Source organism: Cheilinus undulatus, linkage group 13 (genome assembly GCF_018320785.1).
Source record: "Cheilinus undulatus linkage group 13, ASM1832078v1, whole genome shotgun sequence".
NCBI classification, from domain to species: domain Eukaryota; kingdom Metazoa; phylum Chordata; class Actinopteri; order Labriformes; family Labridae; genus Cheilinus; species Cheilinus undulatus.
Window position 1 is genome coordinate 7664801 of NC_054877.1, and position 22057 is coordinate 7686857.

General features: G+C 39.6%; 2 protein-coding genes across 2 annotated transcripts in view; both read left to right on the top strand.

Moving 5' to 3' along the window:
• The window catches only part of LOC121520173 (cyclin-Y-like), a 31293-nt gene extending 17053 nt beyond the window's left edge, over nt 1-14240 (top strand). Inside the window, exons 2-10 of the mRNA XM_041803522.1 lie at nt 4736-4810; nt 7179-7213; nt 7514-7608; nt 7701-7736; nt 10129-10186; nt 10265-10384; nt 10786-10952; nt 12824-12986; nt 13513-14240. Coding sequence (XP_041659456.1) covers nt 4736-4810; nt 7179-7213; nt 7514-7608; nt 7701-7736; nt 10129-10186; nt 10265-10384; nt 10786-10952; nt 12824-12986; nt 13513-13629 — 866 coding nt within the window. The 3' untranslated portion in view covers nt 13630-14240. The remainder of the gene's footprint in view (nt 1-4735; nt 4811-7178; nt 7214-7513; nt 7609-7700; nt 7737-10128; nt 10187-10264; nt 10385-10785; nt 10953-12823; nt 12987-13512) is intronic.
• A 3303-nt stretch (nt 14241-17543) lies between these two features.
• On the top strand, nt 17544-20998 carry LOC121519724 (gap junction delta-4 protein-like). The gene is made up of 2 exons (XM_041802560.1): nt 17544-17598; nt 19881-20998. Exons 1-2 carry the CDS (start codon nt 17544-17546, stop codon nt 20996-20998), a joined length of 1173 nt encoding a protein of 390 aa, XP_041658494.1.
• The last annotated feature ends 1059 nt before the right edge of the window (nt 20999-22057 follow it).

Consider the following 22057-nt stretch of genomic DNA (forward strand, 5'->3'; position numbering starts at 1 on the left):
TGCCCTACCAATAGACAAAACATGGTAAGCTTCCCTCCAGGTCGCTGTTGCAGAACACAAATCGTGATAAAGTGCCTCGGCTGCCTGTCAGGCAGACTCAGTGCCATTAAGTGGCTATTAGGGTGCTGTTGCAGTGGATAAAATGTGATAAAGTGTGCTCCATGTTGCCTTTTTAGTGGAAAATACTTAGTAAGGACCCTTTAGGAGTCCAAATCAGTGGACAAAAAGTGATAAAGTGCCCTCTGTTGTGCAACACCAGACATGGTTTAGTGCCCTCAGGGATGCCTTACCATTCTTTGAAAGTCATTAAATGCCCATTAGGGTCCTTTTACAGTGGATGATGCTGTTACACTGGACAAATTGGGTAAAGCCCCTTTTGGGTGCCATGCTAGTGGACAAAAAGTGGTAAAGAAAACCCTAAGGATACGTTTCAATGAGCAGAACATAGTAAAGTGCCTTCTATGGTGCCGTTACGGTGAACAAAATTAGATTAAGTGCCCTCAAGGGTGCCTGTGTCAAGTGGACAAAATGAGATAAAGTGCCCTTGGTGCCTATCAGTGGACAAAACTTGATGGAGTGCCCTGACCAAGCTCTTTAAAATACTTTAAATGCTACATCACCAATGCCAACTGCTTCAGTAGAGTTTTCATTCTCCAAACTGATACTAGCAACCTTATTTGTGTATCTTTTGTTCCTGGTTGTGTCAAACAGTATAATAAATCAGTATTAGTATTTAAATAAAGGCGAGTATAAGGCAAATGATGGCAAGTGGAATCATCAGACCCCCAGTGAAGAATAAGGGGAAATGTTTGGAGTGACGTCTCCTCTTAGCAGAGCAGACTGTTGTAACAGATCGCACCGCTGTGCTGCTGACGCGGCCTCATTCAAGGATGCTCTGCAGTTTACTGTGAGACACTGACGCAGCAAGATGTTTGAAAGAAGCAGACGCAGGATCCAAACCACAAACTGTGAATGTTCACACTTGTCCATCAGCAGCCCTCAGTGCTGCTTTGTGTTTGTACAAGGCTCAAACAGTGACAGGATCCTGGTGTTCAAACCCTGCAGGAGGGAACATGTGACCGCCCGAGGACACAGTAAAACAAAAACATCAGAAACATCAGAGTGCAGTTGTGGACTGGTCCATTAAGAAAGAGGTGTGACTGTTGTTAATTCATTATGTAAGAGCAGAGAGACAGACAGCTTGGTTTGCAGGCTAACAGGTTAGCCGAGCTTCTCTTGTTTCAGCGTGCAGATGCCGACCGCAAGTCTTCTTTAAAGTTTACCTGAGGTGGTGAATATCACATTTCAACACTGGACACCAGCTGCTGTGCACTCTGGGATTTCCAGGAGGAAGGCCCTGGAGGTCAGGCTCTGTCAGATTTGCTCAGAAATACTTCAGTCAATTTGGTACAAAATAAGAAAATACTAGGGCTGAACAATTTGCAAAAATAATCTAATTATATTTTCTTTCCAACATTGCAATTGCAAATTAATATGCAATTATTATTAGGTTCCTCATCTTTGTATTTTCAACAAATCCAAGCAATTAAACATTCTACATTCAGTCAGGAACACTAAAGTGGATCTACAGTTTTACTTGGCGAAGAAGGCTCTGCTCTGAAGATGCTCCCTGGTTTAGACAAGCAGCATGCTCTAACAGCAAATACAGTGCTAGAAACCCCCATACTGATAGATACATTTATGACAATGCATACTGAAAACAATGAAATTGTTTCAGAAGCAATTTCCACAGTGGCATTAGTCTGAATATGAAGGTGCAACCAGCTTTATAGGAGGTGGCTGGGGTGGAGGAGGTTAAGCTTTGCCAGCAGCAGCAGCATGGTGCATCTGCATTAATGCAAGCAGGGATTAGTGAGAAGTATGTCATTATTAAATGGACCGCTGTGTTGAGAGAAAGAGCTGTGATTGGCTGTTGGAGCAATAATTGGTATCAGCTGTCGATCAGCTGATAGTGGCTGGGTGTCCTGCAGTAAACTAACCCTAAGCTTCATCAATATCAGAAGTGCAGAATTATTAAAAAATAAACCTAGTATATTAATTCTTTTGTTCATATTGCAAATTTGTTTTCAATTGCTTTATTGAAAGGGATTATTATTTTTATGTCACTTGTTATGAATAAGAAAAATATACATAAAACAAGAAAAAGAGGATTTTTGTAAACCTTTCTTAAAAACCTGACACTTGAATGTTTGCATTGTGTGCATAAATCTCTGCTGCTGCAACAAATGAATGAATAAACTGGTATTTTGTCACATTTCAAGTTACAGACATATGGCAACTACTGTGATTTGTAAATTGCAGGAGGCCATATTGCCTCACAACATGATATGCATCAAAATACAATGGTTAAGATATGATACGTGTTGGGATACATGTCGATTCTGGATAATAAACATGTCCAACACATAAATTACTACAGTAGCTTCTTTATTGAAGAGAAGGCAAAGTTTTTATGATCATACACTTCATACCACTTAAATTCAGGTCCTCAGAGATTCAAGGAGTCAATCAAAATAGTCTGGGCATCATTCCTAAGCTGTAAACAATTGTAAAGAAAGTATTATTTGACTTCTTATTTTAAAAGAGACCTCTCTGTTGTCTCTCTTTTTATACAACAATAATATTCTGGTCAAATTTACCAGAAGCTTGTATTTGTAATAATATCTTTTGCTTAGAAATAAAATGTAAGCACCTGAGTTTCTCTTATGAACCGATAAGCGGGGATTAAACTCTGTGACTCACGCTCACTAAGCAGCCTTAAGCCTTTGTTATCAAACATGCTCTACAGTACAAGTGTGTTTAAATGAAGCATTAAGTGATGCTTGTGATATTAGGAGCTGAGGGAAAGCCTGACTCTGTGTTATGCAGTGCTAGAAGTGAGAGCACACACTGGCCCAATATGAGAAGCCTAGCTGTTGATCCTAACTGTGAGTAAGCCCAGTGTCTTGTCATGTGTAGGTGGAGTGTGGTTGTGTTGCTGCTGTATTTTACCTTGTGTTTGCATAGCTTACATCCTGCATGACTTATGTCTAACTCAGGGAGTTAGACTAAGTTAGATTAAGTTACATTTAGAATATTAGGCCAGGATATTTTGAGGAGCTGTTAATTTAAAATCTGCCAGCCTTTTTATTTTCAGCCCTTCTGGCTAATCACACAATGAACAGCAGCTCAGCGCCTGTTAAAGCTCTGATACGTGAATGTGTTGAAATTGGCCGGATACAGCGATACCCCCGATTACAGTTGCATAAGGTGCTAAACCGACACAAGGCTAATACAAGCTCAGTCCGCTCAGGCTGCAGAGCTGCAGAGGCCTTCAACCAGAAATAATCAGATGTGTTTCTGAAAATGTCAAAAGGGGAAACCGTGTTGAGACTCTGACCGATCCCCCAGCTGAGGGTCAGCTGCCAGTGGAAGTGGCATTTTGGTTAAAATTAGTTTAGCAAGTAAACAAACAGTTTGCACGCCAACGTCTGTCAGCAGGGTAGACTTTGGCGTGCAAAATTTGGTTTTGCAGTGAAGAAGAACACAAAGACATTCCAGCTGTGGCTCCTTTTTTAGCTTGGACATAGTCCAGCAGTGTGCAGAATCCCAATCTAATATTCTAGCCACTGTGCAAGAAGACCACCAAAAATGTGTCATATTTAAGGTAATCCCTTCTAGTAATATCAGGACTTAAAGATGTAAATGTCTGAGAGGTCTTAATGTTAGGAAACATGTGCAGAATACTGAAAAAAACCCCAACACAGAGCCATCAGGATGGTCTGTCATTTAGAAAAGAGAATATTATTATACTCTTGTTGGGTAAAACCACTGATGCTTTATTGTAGGGTTCCTCCACAAAACCACATCCTCCTCTTCCCGCTTTGTTTGGTCACATGTGAAGCGGCCACACTTTGGACAAAACCAAGCGGGCAGAGACCACCTACCCAGTAGAACAATCATGTCATGTCAGTCTGGATGATGGGTCTTGTTCTTGGTCTGCTGTCATTGGTAGGAGTCAGATTGCTCCAATATCCAGCATGCCTAGCATTTTTAGATGATGATTTCACCAATTTCCACCACTTTTTGAGTTCCTCACTCGATAGGAAGCACTGAAGGATTTAACTTTTTTAATATGCAGTGTTCAGGCTTTAAATAAAAAAAGGAGGATGATTGTCTTTGACTGTAGTGCAACTTTTTCATCAAGATACCAGTGGAAAAATGTTTTTGAGTAACAATCTCATTGCATGATTTAACACAGTAGCATGTGTTGTTTTCAGGGAGTTCTTCCTTTTAAAACAGTTGGAAGAAAAAGAATCCTCCTCTGTGTTTATTCCAGTGGTTTTCAACCCTTTTTTGCCCAAGGCACATCTAAATCAGCTAAAATCTCAAGGCACACCTTATCCATGCAACAGAGCCATTTTAAAACATGTTACAGTGACTTTATTTGTTTATATTTTAGAAATATTGTAAGGATGTACAATTTCCAATGGCACCCGAAGACCCAGTTTGGGTTTTCATAGTGGCTGTTTAAATCCACAAAGGGTCCAGTCATGCATGGCTTGTAGCCCAAGACTAGGAAACATATTTTGGCTGCTTTCTTGTTTTGTCAGACACAGCACACATGCATCAGTGGCTTGTTGCTACACTCACTTTGAGAGTATCTGAAAAGTGGATTTTCTTTCACAATTCTTGCAATTTCACAGACTGACACTTGTGTTTTGTGTTTCCACAGAGTTGAATATGGAGTACAATCCCTCGGACCATCCAAGGGCCAGCACCATCTTCCTCAGCAAATCACAAAATGATGGTGAGTGTTGTGTGTAAATGTTGAGTCAGTGCATTAAATCAAAGTAAGACATGCACATCCCTTAGCGAGCACTGGATCCAACATTGACAGTCATAGAAAAAGCAAAAGAAGGACAATGGTCTGTGCTATGCAGAAGGAGAAGATTTGGAAGGCCCAGCCAGAGCCCAGACCTGAGGAGATCTATGCAATGGAAATGCCTTTGTAATCTGACAGATTAGCTTCTGCAAAGAGGACTGAGCAAATTTGGCCAAGTTGAGATGTGCCACACTGATGGACCCAAAAATTATTACTAATGGTGATAGAAAAAGAAAAAGATACTTCAACAAAGTATTGGTCTGGAAGTGTGCGTATTTATGCAAACTACTCTTCCTTTTTTGTCTTATTTCCCTCTAAATGACTTTGCTGATTTTAATTTATTTTTGCCTCATTTTTCAATAGCAAAAATGTGAAATTTTAACAGATGTGCAGACTTTTGTAGACCCTATGCTCATTTTTATAAGTGTTTGTTAGATTTTGGAAAGAATTCATGTCAAACATGGTATAACCCAAATTCCAAAAACATGGGCTGCTGTGTTAAATGTAAATAAAAACAATAGGCAATGATTTGCAGATCTCAGAAACTCACAGCAGAGCATAAACAACATATCAGATGTTGAAACTGAGACATTTTACCATTTCATGAAAAATGTTTGCTCACTTTGAATTTATGGCAGTAACACACCTCAAAAAGGTAGGGGCGGGGCAAAAGTAAGGCTGGAAAAGTAAGTGATACTAACAGCTGTAGGAGCTTTCTTGCAACTAATTAGGTTAATTGGTAGCAGGTCAGTAATATGACTGGGTATAGAGAGTGTGGAACAATTAAAGAAAATGTTCCTCAATGTAAAGTTGTGAAGACTTTGAATTTCTCTCTATCTACAGTCCATAATATCATCAAAATATTCTGAGAAGTTGGAGAAATCTCTGTGACCAAGGGACAAGGCTGAATGGTGATATTGTATGCTCAGCGGCCTTTGCATTAAAAACAGGCATGATTCTGTACCAGAAATCACTGCACGGGCTCAGGAACACTTCCAGAAATCATTGTCTGTCAACACAGTTCACCATGCCATGCACAAATGAAAATTAAAGCTGTTTCATGCAGAGAAGAACCCATATGTGAACAAGATCCAGAAATGCTGCTGTCTTCTCTGGTCCAAACTCTTTTGGACTGAGGCAAAACGGAAAACTGTTCCGTGGCCAAGTGAATCAAAATGTGAAATTCCTTTTGGAAACCCCAGATGCTGTGGCCTTAGGACTAAAGAGGAGAGGGACCATCTGCTTTGTTATCATTTCTGCAGTTCAACAACCTGCATCTCTGATATGGGGTTGCATTAGTGCCTATGGTGTGGGCAGTTTACACTTTCGGAAAGGCATGATCAATGCTGAAAAGTCTCTGTCAGGGAAGGCCATGTCTATTTCAGCAAGGCAATGCTAAACTACATCCATCACAACGCCATGGCTTCACAGTAAACTGAACTGGCCTGCCTGCAGTCCAGACCTTTCATAAAATGGAAAATCCAGCAAAGAGGTCCCAGGACTGTTGAGCAGCTAGAATCCTACATCAGAGAAGAATGGGACAACATGCCTCTCCCCAAACTCCAGCAACTGGTCTCCTCACTTCTGAGATGTTTACAGACTGTTGTTAAAAGAAGAGAGGATGCTACACAATGGTAAACATGGTCCTGTCCCTACTTTTTTGAGACGTGTTGCTGCCATTAAATTTAAAATGAGCTTGTATCTTTCATGAAATGTTCAAATGTCTCCCTTTAAACATCTGATATGTTAATGTTCAATTGTGAATTAAAAATGGGTTAATGAGATTTGTAAATCATTGCATTCTGTTATTATTTGCATCTTACACAGTGCCCCAACTTTTTTGGAATGGGGATTCTAAATGTCTCCTTGGCTACACAGTGGTTTGTTGTTTATGATGATTATACTCGTGTTAAATCAGCTGTTCTCTCTGCTATGAGAATCAATGATCTGCTACAAATAGAATAAGGCCTGTGGTTGATTTGTTTCAGAGATTCCTCACAGGACTGGTAAGTAGTCCTGACTGTGGTTCTGTCTCCGTCTAGTGGTGTAAAAGCACATTGCCATCCCTTTTTTTCCCCCCCAGTTTAAATCCTCAGCTTTTTATCCAACTGTGACCTCTGGACCCTCACAAACAGCTTTTGTTCCATGTTGACGTGCAAACTCCTTGATGTGCTGTGATTTTTTTGTGATAACAGCATGTGTGTCACTGGCTGATAACTGCTGGAGTGTTTTTTTCTAACTGTCAGCTCAAAGAACATGAAATTTACTGACATGTCTGTGTCTCTTTCTTCAGTTCGAGATAAACGGAAAAGCCTTTTCATCAATAATGTGAGTGTGCGTCTCTTTCTGTTACATCACCACAGGTTTCATGTGTTATTTTACAGTCTTACCCTTTAACTAGTCGTGTTATTGAACCTTCAATTTACCAGTGCATCATTGCTCTCAGTTGGAAACATTTGGCCTTCAAATGCAGCATTTATTCTGTTCAAAATCACACAAAGGCAAATGTAAATTGTAGGTCACATGTCCCTAATACTCATTCCACCCTGAGCACGACACCCTGGCATGCATTATGTGGGTCAGACAAAAACATGTACACTCTAATAACGTCACTGTGTTTTTGTGCAGCATGGCTCATCAAGGAGGAAATACAGCTCCTGCTCCACAATCTTCCTTGACGACAACACAGTCAGCCAGCCCAACCTCAAATACACCATCAAATGGTAAAAAACATTATGATAAACAGTCACCACTGATGAATAAATCTTATTATCCACATCTACATAAACATTTATTCTTATTTCCATCTCTACAGCGTAGCTTTGGCAATCTACTACCATATAAAGAACAGGTAAGGATTATCCACCATTTCTGATCTAATTTATTTAACACCATAATCATGAAAACTGTATTCTCTGTTAGTTATAAGCAGAGACACTGACATGCTAATGGTTATTCTGCAGTGATTTACTCCTTGTTGTTTGCAGTTCTATCACGCTGCAATCTGAGAGTTGAATTTTTGGCTCAAAATCAGAGATGCACACAACAAAAACTCAAGTCTAATGAATTTCACATAATTAGTAAAAATGTTCAAGACAGTCTGGCTGCAGAATGCACATGTCAGACGCCACCACTTTGCAGACTACTAAGTTGAGACAGTGCAACCATCAGTACAGAAATACAGAGACCCAAAAGAGCTCTTCATTTTTTATTTTATTTTATTTTTTATCAATTTTAATTTTGTATACAACTCAAGACCTAAAACTACCCTTTTGTAACGTCTTCTTCAATCAAATCCAGTGATTTTACTCTCTCCAGGCTTGGGTGTACTGGTCAGTCATAATGCTGCTGTCAAAGACCAAACTGAGGAGATTTTGTCCCCAATTTTATTTCACTTTTGTTAGTTTTGTGAGCACAGAATTAAGTTTCAGTTATTTTTTGTTTTCAGTCAGCTTAGTTTTTATTTAGTTCCTGTTAAAATCATTTTTACATTTTATTTTTAGTTCCTTAGTTAGTTTTAGTTGGCTACATTAACCTTAATACATGCTAAAACATTCAAAATAAAATCAGATTAAACTTCCGCTTAGGTTCATGGTGATGGTTAAGGTAGCTGTTAGGATACCAGAATTTAAAGTAAAAACACTGGCCTGAAAAATCTGATTGCAAAACCTTAAATAAAGCTGAAAATGTTCTGCTTACAGGAAAATTGTGTGTCCTCCATGAAAACACACTAATGCAGCTAACATAAGACTAAAGCTAACAAAGCTATGTTGTATCATGGCTACCTAACATAGCTAGAGCTAAAGCAAACAAAGCTTTGTTAGCTATGTTAGAATTTGCTGTTTGCTAAATCAAGGCCTGTTTTAGAAATAGTTCTGTGAAAGTTGACTTGCTTTGCTCCACTTTTTTTTTAGCTTGAGCTATCGTAGAGACATAACTGTATAGCTAGGGAAGCTAAATTGTAGCTTTAGCTAAAGCTAACAAAGCTAAAGCGAGCCATTGTTCACTTAACTTCTTCTCAAACTGGTCTATACATGATTTAATCTCAGATTAGATGTTAGACCTTTTTCTGTTTTATTTATGCTCAGTCTGTAATGGTTGCAGTGTGGTTATTTCATGAATGTAACTAGGAAAATTTGTTTATGAATAAAGTTGAATCAAAAGAAAAAATCTTCTACAACGTTGTACCAGAAAATTACATCCCTTCTGTTCTGACAGGGATGTCTCACAGTAGGCAGTCTGCAGCCAGACCTCTCAAATTTACCATAAATCCTGAATATAAATCACAATGATAAACAGTATAAGATTCACTCTGGAAGTCTCCAAGAGGGACGTAGAGTTTAAACTTTTTCTTTTCTTTTCTTTTCTTTTCTTGTGTTGCCAGCAGAAGTGGGTGTACTCTTAATTAATGCCCGTCATTTTTATGGACCCAGCCAGGATCCAAGGGATAATGGCCCGTGTTAATGCATATAATATACCTATTTAATATACCTAAAATCTGGCCTTTTGTACTTTACATTGGTACCCAGCTTCTGCTTGACTTCTGGATGATTATGACTTATGAGGGAGGAAAGCAAGCCAATAAAGAGGAGTGGGTCATTTCATCTCTAGATATCCAATAGAAAGGCAAAGCATGATCTGCCATTGGATGGTCTTGATTTTTTGGTACTGTTAAAGTCTCCCAAAATTCTCAGTCTACAGTATTGTATACTGCTCAGTGTTTAAACACCACGTTATACAAGAAGGAGGTCAGACCAAACACTTGCCAGCATACACATGCAAGCGCCTATACAGGAGTTTCATTCAATCCTTTCATAATAAGCTCCAAATCTAAAAAGCACCATGAGGACTTTTATCAGTTGCAGCTTTTAATTAAACTTCTAAACTTAAATCAGGGAACAGATTCAAATGAAGTTTTGTCCCTTTATTTTCCTCTTCTTCTCTGTGCAATAGTGCATATGCACTTTTTTTCTTTATTATTTGAAATAATAATCAAAAATAATTAAGTTATGTAAAGTATTGTTCTGTGTATAAACAGATAAAGATCAACCATAAATATTCATTTTCGCATTGCACACCATTGACTAGGTCTCTCCAGCCATGACATCGCTCTCCTTAAAGATTATAAAAAGTAAATGACGTTAGATTCAATTTTCCTAAATGAAATCCAAAGAAAAAAAAAACATAAAAAGTTTTCCCTAATGTTGTGACATTTCTCATATAGCTGTTTTTTCTCATATAAGGGACACAGATGGAGGAATGCTGTTAGACATCTTTGATGAGAAGCTTCATCCTCTCTCAGTAAGGCTTCATCAATCTGCCTTTTTTGCACTCTTTAGTTTATGTTTTAAAATATTAAAATCTTTGTCCTTCCTCCAGAAATCAGAGGTGCCGCACGATTACGACCAACACGACCCGGAGCAGAAGCAGATCTATCGGTTTGTCAGGACGTTGTTCAGCGCCGCTCAGCTCACGTCTGAGTGTGCCATCGTCACACTGGTAAGATGCTTTATCCTCCTACACCCGGGGTTCATTATTATTAATAACTGTAACTTCACATGCACACAGAGTTTCTGTTCAGGCCTCAGGGGGAAAATTAAACCCTGATGAGTTGAGACAGGCCAGGGATGTGTGCAAAATGCTGATGAGACTGAACATCCAAAGTACCATGGAGTGAGTGTGCTGGTGTGCTGCAGAGATGGATGTAGGATGTCACACAGGGAAAACAGATAGTACAACACCTGATATTGATGAATAAAGCACCAAAACTGGGCTATCTCTTGGGTCATAATTGTCATAAGACTAATTTGGTCGTTTTTATCATTTGAAGTCAAATTCCTTTAATCTTGTTTATATTTCCAGTTTTCAGATATGCTCCTCTGATCTGTTTCGTTATGCAGGTGTACCTGGAGAGGCTCCTGACCTACGCAGAGATCGACATCTGTCCAGGTAACTGGAAACGGATTGTCCTAGGAGCAATCCTGTTGGCCTCAAAGGTCTGGGATGACCAGGCCGTGTGGAATGTCGACTACTGCCAGATCCTCAAGGACATCACTGTGGAGGACATGTGAGTTTATTTACTCAAGGATAAATACTTCATTTTAAGACCTTTGTTTCAATGGATATTCACACTAGGATAATGTTAAAGATAAGCTCTGAAGTGGAACAGAAAGGCTGATAAAGATGAGTCCTGGGAAATTTTTTGTAGATGCATTATGCTTTGGAGATGCTTCAGCAAGCAGCCAAGACAGTACTTAGAAAATAAAAAATGTCAATTCCACTCCATGCCTTTTGATCCATCATCATCCATCATTTCTTTTTGTAGGTTAGGGTTAGGGTTAGGGTTAGGGGTTAGGGCCACCAACCGTGCCAGTGTTTAGCTTAACAACCATCAAAAATGACAAATAAAAGAATCCATATTACCACATCAACATAAAGTATCTTACAGCATGTTCATGCAGCTGCTGCTTTAAGTCTAATAACAACTAAAAACAAAAAAACTCTTTGGCATCAAAGTAGAAAACAGATTTGAAAAATGGAAGGTAAATAAGTGACTGCATAAATAGTCATCCCTTCAGGTCAGTATTTAGCTGAGTCCCCATTGGCTGTAATCACAGCACTGAGTCTGTGTGGATAGGTCTCAGTCAGGTTTGCACTTCTGGACCCTGCAGTTTTACTCCACTCTTCTTTGCAAAATTGATCAAGCTCAGGTTGCACAGGGATCAGGTTTGAACAGTCCTTTTCAAGTCCAGCCACAGATTCTCTATTGGATTGAGGTCTGAGCTTTGACTCTGCCACTCCAGAACTTTCCCCTTGTTGTCTTTAAAATGCTTCTGTGTAGCTGTCGCTGTATGCTTTGGGTCATTGTCTTGCTGGAGAATAAATCTCCTCTAAGCCGTACTTCTCTTGCAGAATGAATAAGACTGACCTCCAGGATTTTCCTATATTTTGCCGCATTCATTTTACCCTCTACCTTTACAAGCCTTCCAGGGATGGTTGCTGAAAAGCATCTCCCACAGCATGATGCTGCCAACCCTGAGCTTCACAGTGGGGATGGTGTGTTTGTGGTGATTTGCAGTGTTTTGTGTCTTGTCTGATGGCCAAAAAGCTCCATTTTGGTCTCACGAGACCAAAGAACTCTCTTCCACTTGACCATGGAGTCTCCAACGTGCCTTTTGGTGAACTCTAGTCCAGATTTAATCTGAGTTTTCTGCAACAGTGGCTTTCTCTTTGTCACTCTCTCATAAAGCTTGCAGTATCTTTCATCTCAGCTGCTGAAGCTTATAACTCCTTCAGAGTAGTCATAGGTGTCTCCTTCTTGCACGCTCACTCAGTTTGTGAGGACGACCTGATCTAGGCAGATTTACACATGTGACATATTCCTTCCATTTCTTGATGATGGATTTAACTGAACTCTGGGACATGTTTAGTGCCTTGGAGTATTTTTGTGTATCCATCCCCACTTAAACTTTTCAATAGCCTTTTTTTCTGAGTTGCTAGGAGTGTTCTTTTGTCTTCATGGTGTAATGGTAGCCAGGAAAACAGACTGGGCCTTCTGGACACAGGTGTCTTTATACTACAATCCATTTAGACACATTGGCTGCATTCAGGTGATCCTCATTCCACTAATTGTGAGACTATTAGCACTAATTGTTGAATTAGGTCAGTCACTCTAAAGGGGGTGAATATTTATGCAGTCACATTTATTAAATTGACATTACTTTGAATAAATCTGTTTTCACATTAACATTAAAGATTTTTTTAATCATTTGTCAAAAATGCCAAATAATATGACCATGAATTATTTTTAAATCTGCAAAAGTTTAAAACATCCAAGGGGGTGAATACTTTTCATAGGCACTGTACGTCTTTGAATGGAATCTTTAAAAAGAGATTACATTTTCAAGATGAACACCCATGTTTTTTCCTCTCTCACAGGAATGAGTTAGAGCGACAGTTCCTGGAGCTGCTGCAGTTCAACATCAACGTGCCGTCCAGCGTCTACGCCAAGTATTACTTTGACCTGCGGTCACTCTCAGAGTCCAACAACCTCAGCTTCCCTCTGGAGCCGCTGAGCAGAGAAAAGGCCCAAAGACTAGAGGTGGTTCAGCCAGCTATTCACACAATCCCCTCTTTGTTTCTGGGGTTCTTCTTGCCTCATTTCATCTTTAACTATTTGCCAAAATTCGTGAAGCATTTATGATTAGGGTTTCACAAAAATTACTTTGTTGAAATTTGAATGTTTTTTGATGGTTTGGAACAATCATGATGATAATAGGAATAATTTCAACTAATTTCCAACATACAATATATCAGGGATGTTGAAACTTCAAATAAAGACAGCAGACAAAATTAAAAATGACCTGATGAGTCAAATAGTTTTTGAGAGTCCCTCAACATCCTGCAACCACAAATATATAGCAACATAATTTAAAAATGCTGTATCTACATAACTTTTCCTCAAAAAGTAGCTTTACCTGTCTATGCCAATAAAAATGTTAATATCTAAATTTTGCCTAAGTAATAATCATAATAATAATAACAAACTTTATTTGTATAAAATGTAAGTATGAGTTCCTTTGTCTTTGTGCCAGTGCAGTAAAACCCTTTCCCTGTCCTGTGTTCAGGCTATTTCCAGGCTGTGTGATGACAAGTACAAGGACGTCCGCAGAGCTGCGAGAAAACGCTCCGCAAGCACAGACAATCTATGTGGGATCAGATGGGTTCCTGCTATCCTTTCCTAACTAGACGCCATTAACTAAACCCTGGCGTCAGGATTCACATGCTGGTTTGATGTGAGAACTCCTACACACAAACTGTGATGGACCAAAACATTATGGTTCAAAACTTCAGGATGGATGAAACATAGAGGAACAGTGACGAAAAACTGGAACAAGACGTCTCTGGAGAGATCTTCTTGACTTGATGCCTTCACAGTGCCTCGACTCTTCTAACAAAAGAGTTCCAGGTTGTTTTATCATCTTGAGAGAAGATTAACCTATGGACCAATGAAGACAGTCTTGGAAAATCCTGGAAACAGCCTTCAAATGTTGCCAGGACTTGGCTTTGTGAACTTGTCTAAATGTATCAGCACTGTTCTGACATGACCTGCCCTTAAGATGGCCTTCAACTTCACACTGAAGCTTATTATTATTTATTTCACTTTACATGTGAGCTTATGGACGGTTTCGACAGCTTGGACTCTTAGTATTTACAGAATTTCAAAAACGTAGCATAGCACTGGAATTTCTACTTATTTATTTCCTTTTACAGGTCTTAGAATAATAAAAGTATTAACACGTTTCCTCATTTTGGAAGTCTTTATATTCAGCGTTTACAGTAATTCAAGTGTAACACTCAGGTTGATTATTAAATCTTTTGATTTGTTGTGATTTGTTTTTGATTGAACCCCTGGTTGACAGACAGTAGTAACACATTTTAGATCACTTCCAGATTGCAGGAGCATGACTTTTTAAAAATATGGGAATAAATTTATGAGAATAACCAGTAAATCACTCCAGAGGCTTGTTATAGAGTGAGGCAAAAACTGTCTGCTGACATCTAGTGGATGTTTGAGAGTTTTAGAAACTCTCAGGCTGTGGTGTTTAGAATGCAACATACAGTGCTGTGAAAAAGTATTTGTCCCCTTCCTAATTTCTTATTTTTTATTGCATATTTTTCACATTTAAATGTTCAAGGTCATCAAATTGTATTTTAATAATAGACAATAACCTGAGTAAATACAAAATGTAGTTTTAAATAAGGAGTTCATTTATGAAGGAACAAAAAACAAAACAAAACATCCCAGTCTACCTGGCCCTATGTGAAAAAGCCATTGTCCCCCTTGTTAAATCAGTTTCCCCTGATTACTGCCAAACCTGTTAAATCCAGAAATCCTTTAAATAGAACCTGTCTGACAAAGTGAAGTAGCCTTATAGATCTCAAAAGCAACACATCATGCCATGAAATTTGAGAACGGAAGAGAAACAAAATCACGGACATCTGGAAAGGGTTACAAAGCCATTTCGGAGGGGTTCGGAGCTTCAGTGAACCAGGGTGAAAGCCATTATCCACAAATAGGGAAAACTTGGAATAGGGGGTGAACCTTCCTTGGAGTAGCCAGCCTACCAAAATGACTCCAAGAGCTTATTGATGATGTCAAAAAAGAACCCAGAACAACATCCAAAGGCCTGCAGGCCTCACTTGAATCAGTTAAGGTCAGTCCTCATGATTTAGCAACTTGGTTGGAATCAGATGAAAAAATCTGCCTGCCTTTGTGGCTGAAGAATTCAAACATCTACAGCCACAAACATATTTACCAGACTCTTTAATTGTAACAAGCAGCATTGTTTAATTCAGTGTTAATTTTGTCGACTAAAACTATGACTAAAAATCTTTGTTGACAGCCTTTTTTCCATGACAAAAACCAGACTAAGACGAACAAAAATAGATCTGTGATGACTAAAACTGACTAAAAGTAAGGTTAGTTTTTGTCAAGATGACTAAAACTGGCTAAAACATAATGTAGTTTTCGTCTGACAAATCTGTGATATTTCTCCACTGTGGATAAATCTGTCAAAAAAATGCATCTGTAGCTATTCTGCCTCTCAGCTGTAAAAAGCAGGGACACCAGGTTTGGCAGGGTGCAGAGAGCACACTATAATGATTTGGTACCAGATTTAGGCAAGAAAATAAATGCTTGGACTAAACGTAAAGACTAAAATGTGAGGACTTCTTATGGACTAAAACTAGACTAAAATGTTTTGAGTTTTGTTGACTAAAACTAGACTAAAACTAAAAGGATAGAAATGACTAAAATGTGACTACAACTAACATGCGTTTCATTTAAAGACCAAAACTCAGACTAAAATTCAAAATAGCTGCCAAAATTAACACTGGTTTAATGAGGTATAGCATTAAACTTAAGGCTTATAGTATTCAAGTTATGGACTATTTGATAAGAAAGAGTTTCACAAATTATCCAAACTGTCACTTCTCTTAAACTGCGTTTTTTAAATTTTTGCCAATTTGAACTGTGTGCAAACATTTGCTGCACTTCTTCATGAGTACTGTAACTCCATATGCATTTTCCTGCATAAGTTTCAGATTCACTAGAATTTAATTTTTTTTGCACATTTTCTGTAGTCTTAAGGCAAAATTCAGCATTTGTCCAACTTTTTTGGACTTGCAACAAGCAAGACATTAGTTAAGACACACCTTTAGCAGACAGTTGCAGTAAATAACTACTCTCATATAATACTGTAACCATTTGAGAGCAGCTCTGACACAGGGAGGAGATTGTTATTTTTTTGGTCGTCAGTGAGCATGTCTGTCTGCTCAGTTTTGTTCATGAACTCAGTAGGAATAAGCAGAAAGAAAGGGTTTAATTAATAACATTTCTGTAAGAAAATCACTCTTAGGTTTGGCGACTTTAATTTGTCTGCCCTAATGGCCGGTAAGTTGAGCTAGTGGTGGATGTTACTTTCCCACCCTATTCAACAATAAGAAAGAGACTGGGCAAGAATGGCATCCATGGGAGAGTTTGAAGGCCAAAACTACTGCTGACCACAAAGAACACAACAACTCATCTCACATTTGACAAAAACATACATCCTGATGATGCCCAAGACCTTTGGGAAAATGTTCTGTGGACTCATGGTACAAAAATCAAACTTTTTGGAAGGTGTGCATCTCGTTACATTTGGCGTAAAACTAACAGTATTTCATAATAGGAACAACAAACCAACAGCCAGACATGGTGGTGGTACTGTGATGGTCCGGGGCTGCTTTGCTGCTTCAGGACCTGGACGACTTGCTGTGATTGATGGAATCCCGACTTCTGCTCTCTCTAAAATCCTGAAGGAGAATTTCTGGCCAGCAGTTTGTGAACTCAAGCCTAAGAGTGCTTTGATTATGCAGGAGGGCGATAAACTGAACCCACCAGCAACTCCACCTCTGACTGGCTTAAAAAAACAAACAAAATGAAGGTTTTGGAGCGGCCATGTCAAAATCAGTACTTAAATCTGATTGGGATGCTGTTGCATGACCTTAAACAGGCCATTCATGCTGGAAACACTCCAGTGTGGCTAAATTAAAACAATTCTGCAAAGAGGAGTGGGTCAAAATTCCTCCACAGTGATGTGGAAGACTCATCACCAGTTATCACAAATACTTGCTTGCAGTTGTTGCCTATAAAATCAGACTCCTCACCTACATCCACGCCCACTCCTTACATCACCCTTGTCCTTCAAAATCTACCAGCTCCCAATCCTAAACCACATTCAATGAAACATTCAGCTCCTTACATGCTGTTGTTGTAATTTTTCAGTTTATTATTGTCCATGCCAAGCTTGGCCATGAATGACTGACAGCTTCCAGTGAGGTTGACGGGTACCTCGACATCCTAACAATGCTTTGAAGGCAGCCTGGTAAGAATAGCTCCCTCCACAGGTCCTGTACACCGGGGGGGGGGGGCATAAGGAAACATCAGAGGTGACCGCTTTACTAGTGAGGGTCAGAGCTGTGGTTTTAGAAACCTGTTGGTGGGCAGCTCAGACACTTCTTAGTGACACAGATTCAGAGTAAAGAAGTTTGTCTTGTGAGTTTTGTGTTGTTTTCTTGATTAGTCAGAGGATTTTTCCCCAAAAAAATGAGGATGATGGGAGCAACAGATCTACTTTTTATCACTGTCAGTCAAAATGTCTCCTTTGTGGGTAAGTTTTTCATTTGTTGGTAGTGAATGTTTAAGTTAATTTTGTATCTTAACTTCTGGTTCCTGAAATTACTCTTAATTTGTTCTTATTCATGCTGCTTCAATGGTAAAGTTATTAAGAAACAGTATATTTTGATGGATTTTTGAGCTTTGTCATGAATAGTTCCCTTGTTATTGGTAGAGCTCCTGCTGTACTATCTAGAGCTTAGAAGCCTACAAGCAAGAGAGCAGGTGCAGCCATTACCAAAATAACGGCACAAAGATGAAAGATAATAGAGTTACAATTAAAGTTTACAACTATGGAAGCCCAGAGTGGACAAGGCTTGTTGTCAATGTTTCTTTTGCAACTCTAGGGATCCAAGATAAAGGAATTCAAGATTTTAAGGAAAGGATGAAAAGATATTTGATCACAGGAAAACAGAGTACTTTAGGATTTATCACATAAGTAAGTAACGTTACAAGTGCCACAGTCTTATTTTGGGGCAAATCCACTGAGAAAAACAAAAGTTTACACTTTATTTTGGCTGTGTAATGATTTCCACAGAGTTCAGGAAAAGTCCTCCATGTGCAGCTGTGAGAAAGAAACAAAAAGAAAATTTTGCAAAAGAGAAACACCTCTTTAATGTTAAAGTCAAAACAGATTTCTACAAAATAATGTCCATAAAACAATCACAGCACTGAGTCTTTGTGGATAGGTCTCAATCAGGCTTGCACATCTGGACACTGCAATTTTTCTCCATTCTTCTTTGCAAAACTGCTCAAGCTCTGCCAGGTTGTACAGGGATCAGACATGAACAGGCCTTCTTAAAGTCTAGCCACAATTCACTATTGGATTGAGGTCTGAGCTTTGGCTCTGCCACTACAGAACATTCAGCTTGTTGTCTTTAAAATATTTATGTAAAGCTTTAGTTGTATGCCATGAGTAATAATCTTGCTGGAAAATAAATCTTCTCCAAGCCGTGGTTCTCTTGCAGACTGAATAAAGTTGTCCTCCAGGATTTTCCTACATTTTGCCACATTTGTTTTACCCTCTACCTTTACAAGCCTTTAGGGGCTGGCTGTGAGAAGCATCCCCAATGCATGATATTGCCACCACTGTGCTTCACAGTAGGCATGGGGTGTTTGTGGTGATGTGCAGTGTTTGGTGTCTTGTCTGATGGCCAACAAGCACCATTTTGGTCTCATGAGACCAAAGAACTCTCTTCCACTTGACCATGGAGTCTCCAACGTGCCTTTTGGTGAACTCTAGTCCAGATTTAATCTGAGTTTTCTTCAACAGTGGCTTTATCTTTGCCACTCTCCCAAGTTTTGACTGGTGAAGAACCGGGCCAACAGTTGTTGTCTGCAGAGTCTCTTCCATCTCAGCTGCTGAAGCTTGGAACTCCGTCAGAGTAGTCATAGGTGTCTTGGTGGCGTCTCTCACTAGTCTCCTTCTTGCACGCTCACTCAGTTTGTGAGGACGACCTGATCTAGGCAGATTTACACATGTGACATATTCCTTCCATTTCATTATGATGGATTTCACTGGACTCTGGAGGATGGTCAGTGCCTTGTAAATTTTTTGTATCCATCCCCTAACTTATACTTTTCAATAACCTTTTCTCTAAGTTGTCTGGAGTGTTCTTTTGTCTTCATGGTGTAATGGTAGCCAGGAATACTAATTCACCAATGTCTTGACCTTCAAGATTAAAGAGTTTTTTTATGTAAAGTTGTTGTTTTTTTGCCAAAAAGCCATATTATATTGACCATGACTGATTTAAAAAAACAGTAAAAGGATAAAGCATCCAAAGAAGTACTACTTTGTGAAGGTACATTTTGTACGTTTTATAATATGATGGTCGGGCTCACAGTCTACAGCTGTAGTTGTGAAGTAGTCCAATGCTGCTCTCCTCTGCTCACCTTTTAATAGGAAAGTATTCCCAATAAAACCATCAGTCTACAGTATCACCAGTCTATGACTGTTTTTGCAAAGCAGAATTGTTATCTCATGAGAGAGAAAAGCAGCTAAAGAGTGGCACCACCAGCCTGGTCAGTATCAATGTGCATCTTAGCACATTTTAGCTGCAAAGCATCCATTTACAATAAAAATGAATTACTTTGCTTCAGGTTGTGAGCAGTGGGTGATGGTGGCTGACGCTGAAAAGCTAATGGATTAGTCAGTTTAACACTAGCACTTCCAGGGATCTCTACGTACCTAGAACAGCCAGCAGGTAGACTTAATTCTAGCCATGCATTGTTTGGACCTACTACTGCTCTGTATTTAACATCTTTTTTATATCACAGGTAAAATCTGGTGGATGCTGATGCTGCTTTTACGTCTTATTGTCCTCCTCATGGCCGGTTTCACCCTCTACAGCGATGAACAGGAGCGTTTCATCTGTAACACCATCCAGCCGGGCTGCTCTAATGTATGTTTTGATGTTTTCGCTCCTGTGTCCATCTTCCGCCTCTGGCTCTTCCATCTCATCCTCCTCTGTCTTCCTCATGTGCTGTTTGTAACCTACATCATGCACAAAGTCATATCAGGATTTTATCCCAGTTTTGGAGGTTTCTACTTCAACAGGAGCCGAGGAGGTTCACCCTTTGAGAACTCGAGCTCCTCCAGAGAACTGTCTTTGCACAAAGCTCCACTCCATGAAGTCCCACGTGAGTGGGGAGTACCACGGTTCTACTGTGCCTACCTCCTGGTTATTGTTGTACGGATCCTCCTGGAGGTGTTCTTCAGTGCGGGGCAGTTTTTTCTCTTCGGTTTGTCCATTCCCAAGAGCTTCCTCTGCTATGAAGCTCCCTGCACGTCTGGGGTTGAATGTTTCATCTCCAAACCGACAGAGAAGATGCTGATGCTCAACTTCATGCTGGGAGTTTCCTCCTTGTCTGTTCTGCTGAGTTTGTTTGATCTGATGAGCTCCATGAAGGCGATGGTGAGTTGGAGGAGGAAGAGGGAGATGCTGTTAGAGGAGATGAGTAAAGGTGAGCAAAGCAGCGTGTTTACAACAACCACGACTGAAGACAGTGATGTTCCTATAACCAGGAGAGTCAGCCTGAGTGGAAGCTCAAAGAACGGTGTGAAAGATGAGAAACATGCCGCTCCTGCTGGAGACCCTCTTCATGCAAAAGTCAACAATGGTGGAGCTTTAATAAAGCATGAAGACTCGGCACAGGAGCATCGGCCAGACAGCAGAGACGCTAGACCGGACATGTCTCCAGCACCTACTCATTTTGTCCCCCACAGCCATCTTAGACCTCCAATGTCCCCTCGCCCTGACAGGATCCCACCACCAAACTCCAGGGCTCCAACACCCATGGGTGTGAGAAAGCTTGGCCAGTTTCCTCCAGCTGCAGCGAGCTCAGGCCAACAGTCTGACAGCAGTGACTCTCAGGACAAAAGGGCATGGGTGTGATTCACTGCAAGGCAGTTTGGACAAAGTCTGCTTTAAACCCACCTTTGAAAAGGTCCTGATATTTGCTTTGAGCTTTGGTTGTTCCTATTAACTCTCAATGGCTCCCTATAAATGCCAGTGAGCATGATTTATATATTATCCAAGCTCATGAGCCGATCTGGACATATCAAGCGGTGAGATTTCACACTCAGAGCAGCTGTTATAGCCATCAAGCTTGTTGGAGCTGAGCTGACGCGGCAAAAATACCGATGAAGTCCAACTGGGGCAAACGTGGTTAAAACACTGCAGCTCTCATGTCAGTGAGACAGAGATTTTAGTGATTTAAATCAGAGGCAACGCAAGATGACGTGTTACCAAGATTTCACCAAGAATCTTTGATTTCCAAGTATAATAAAGTTGTTTATTCTTAAAACCAATCAAACAATCTGTTTAATGTGGCCACATGATTAAAAGGGAGAAAAATGACTTTAGAACAGAAGCTAAGGGCTCTAAAATAAATGCTAAATGCATGCTACCTACGTAAAGCCTTCAGTGTTTGTTGATTATGTGTTGAACACTTGTATACCAATAAAAACTGTCTGAACCATTATAAGAGGATGTATTTTGGTGGAGGAAAAGGGAGGAAAATAAAAATCAATTGAATTTGTACCTTTCAGGTGTTTATCATAAATCTGTGTGTTCTTAAGCTAGTCTCACAATAAATAAACACACCTAGAGGTAGATTAAAGTCCCTGTAAAGTGAAATCCTAACTTTGTGTCTGAACACACCAGATATGTTGGAATAAGGTTAATATACACATGTGAAAACACTGAGATCAATACGTGACAGAATTTTTGATTTAGACCCTTAGAAAGTTGGCTGGTTTCGTTTGAGCACGGCAAATATAGGAGCCCATGACATCACCAGTCTTGATGGAGAATAACACCAGTACAGTACAGTCTGTTCTTAACCTTCATTGAAGTAAACAGCTAGTTAAATGCTGTGCTTCTGCTCATTGTGAGATAAATTTCCCAACTCTATCAGGCTTGGTGGCCTACAGATCATTTAAAGTATCATAA

Coding starts and splice junctions, on each gene's coding strand:
- LOC121519724 (XM_041802560.1), top strand. CDS start 17,544: ATGGGAGCAACAGATCTACTTTTTATCACTGTCAGTCAAAATGTCTCC. Junction 17,599..19,880: donor TCAAAATGTCTCCTTTGTGG/GTAAGTTTTTCA, acceptor TTTATATCACAG/GTAAAATCTGGTGGATGCTG.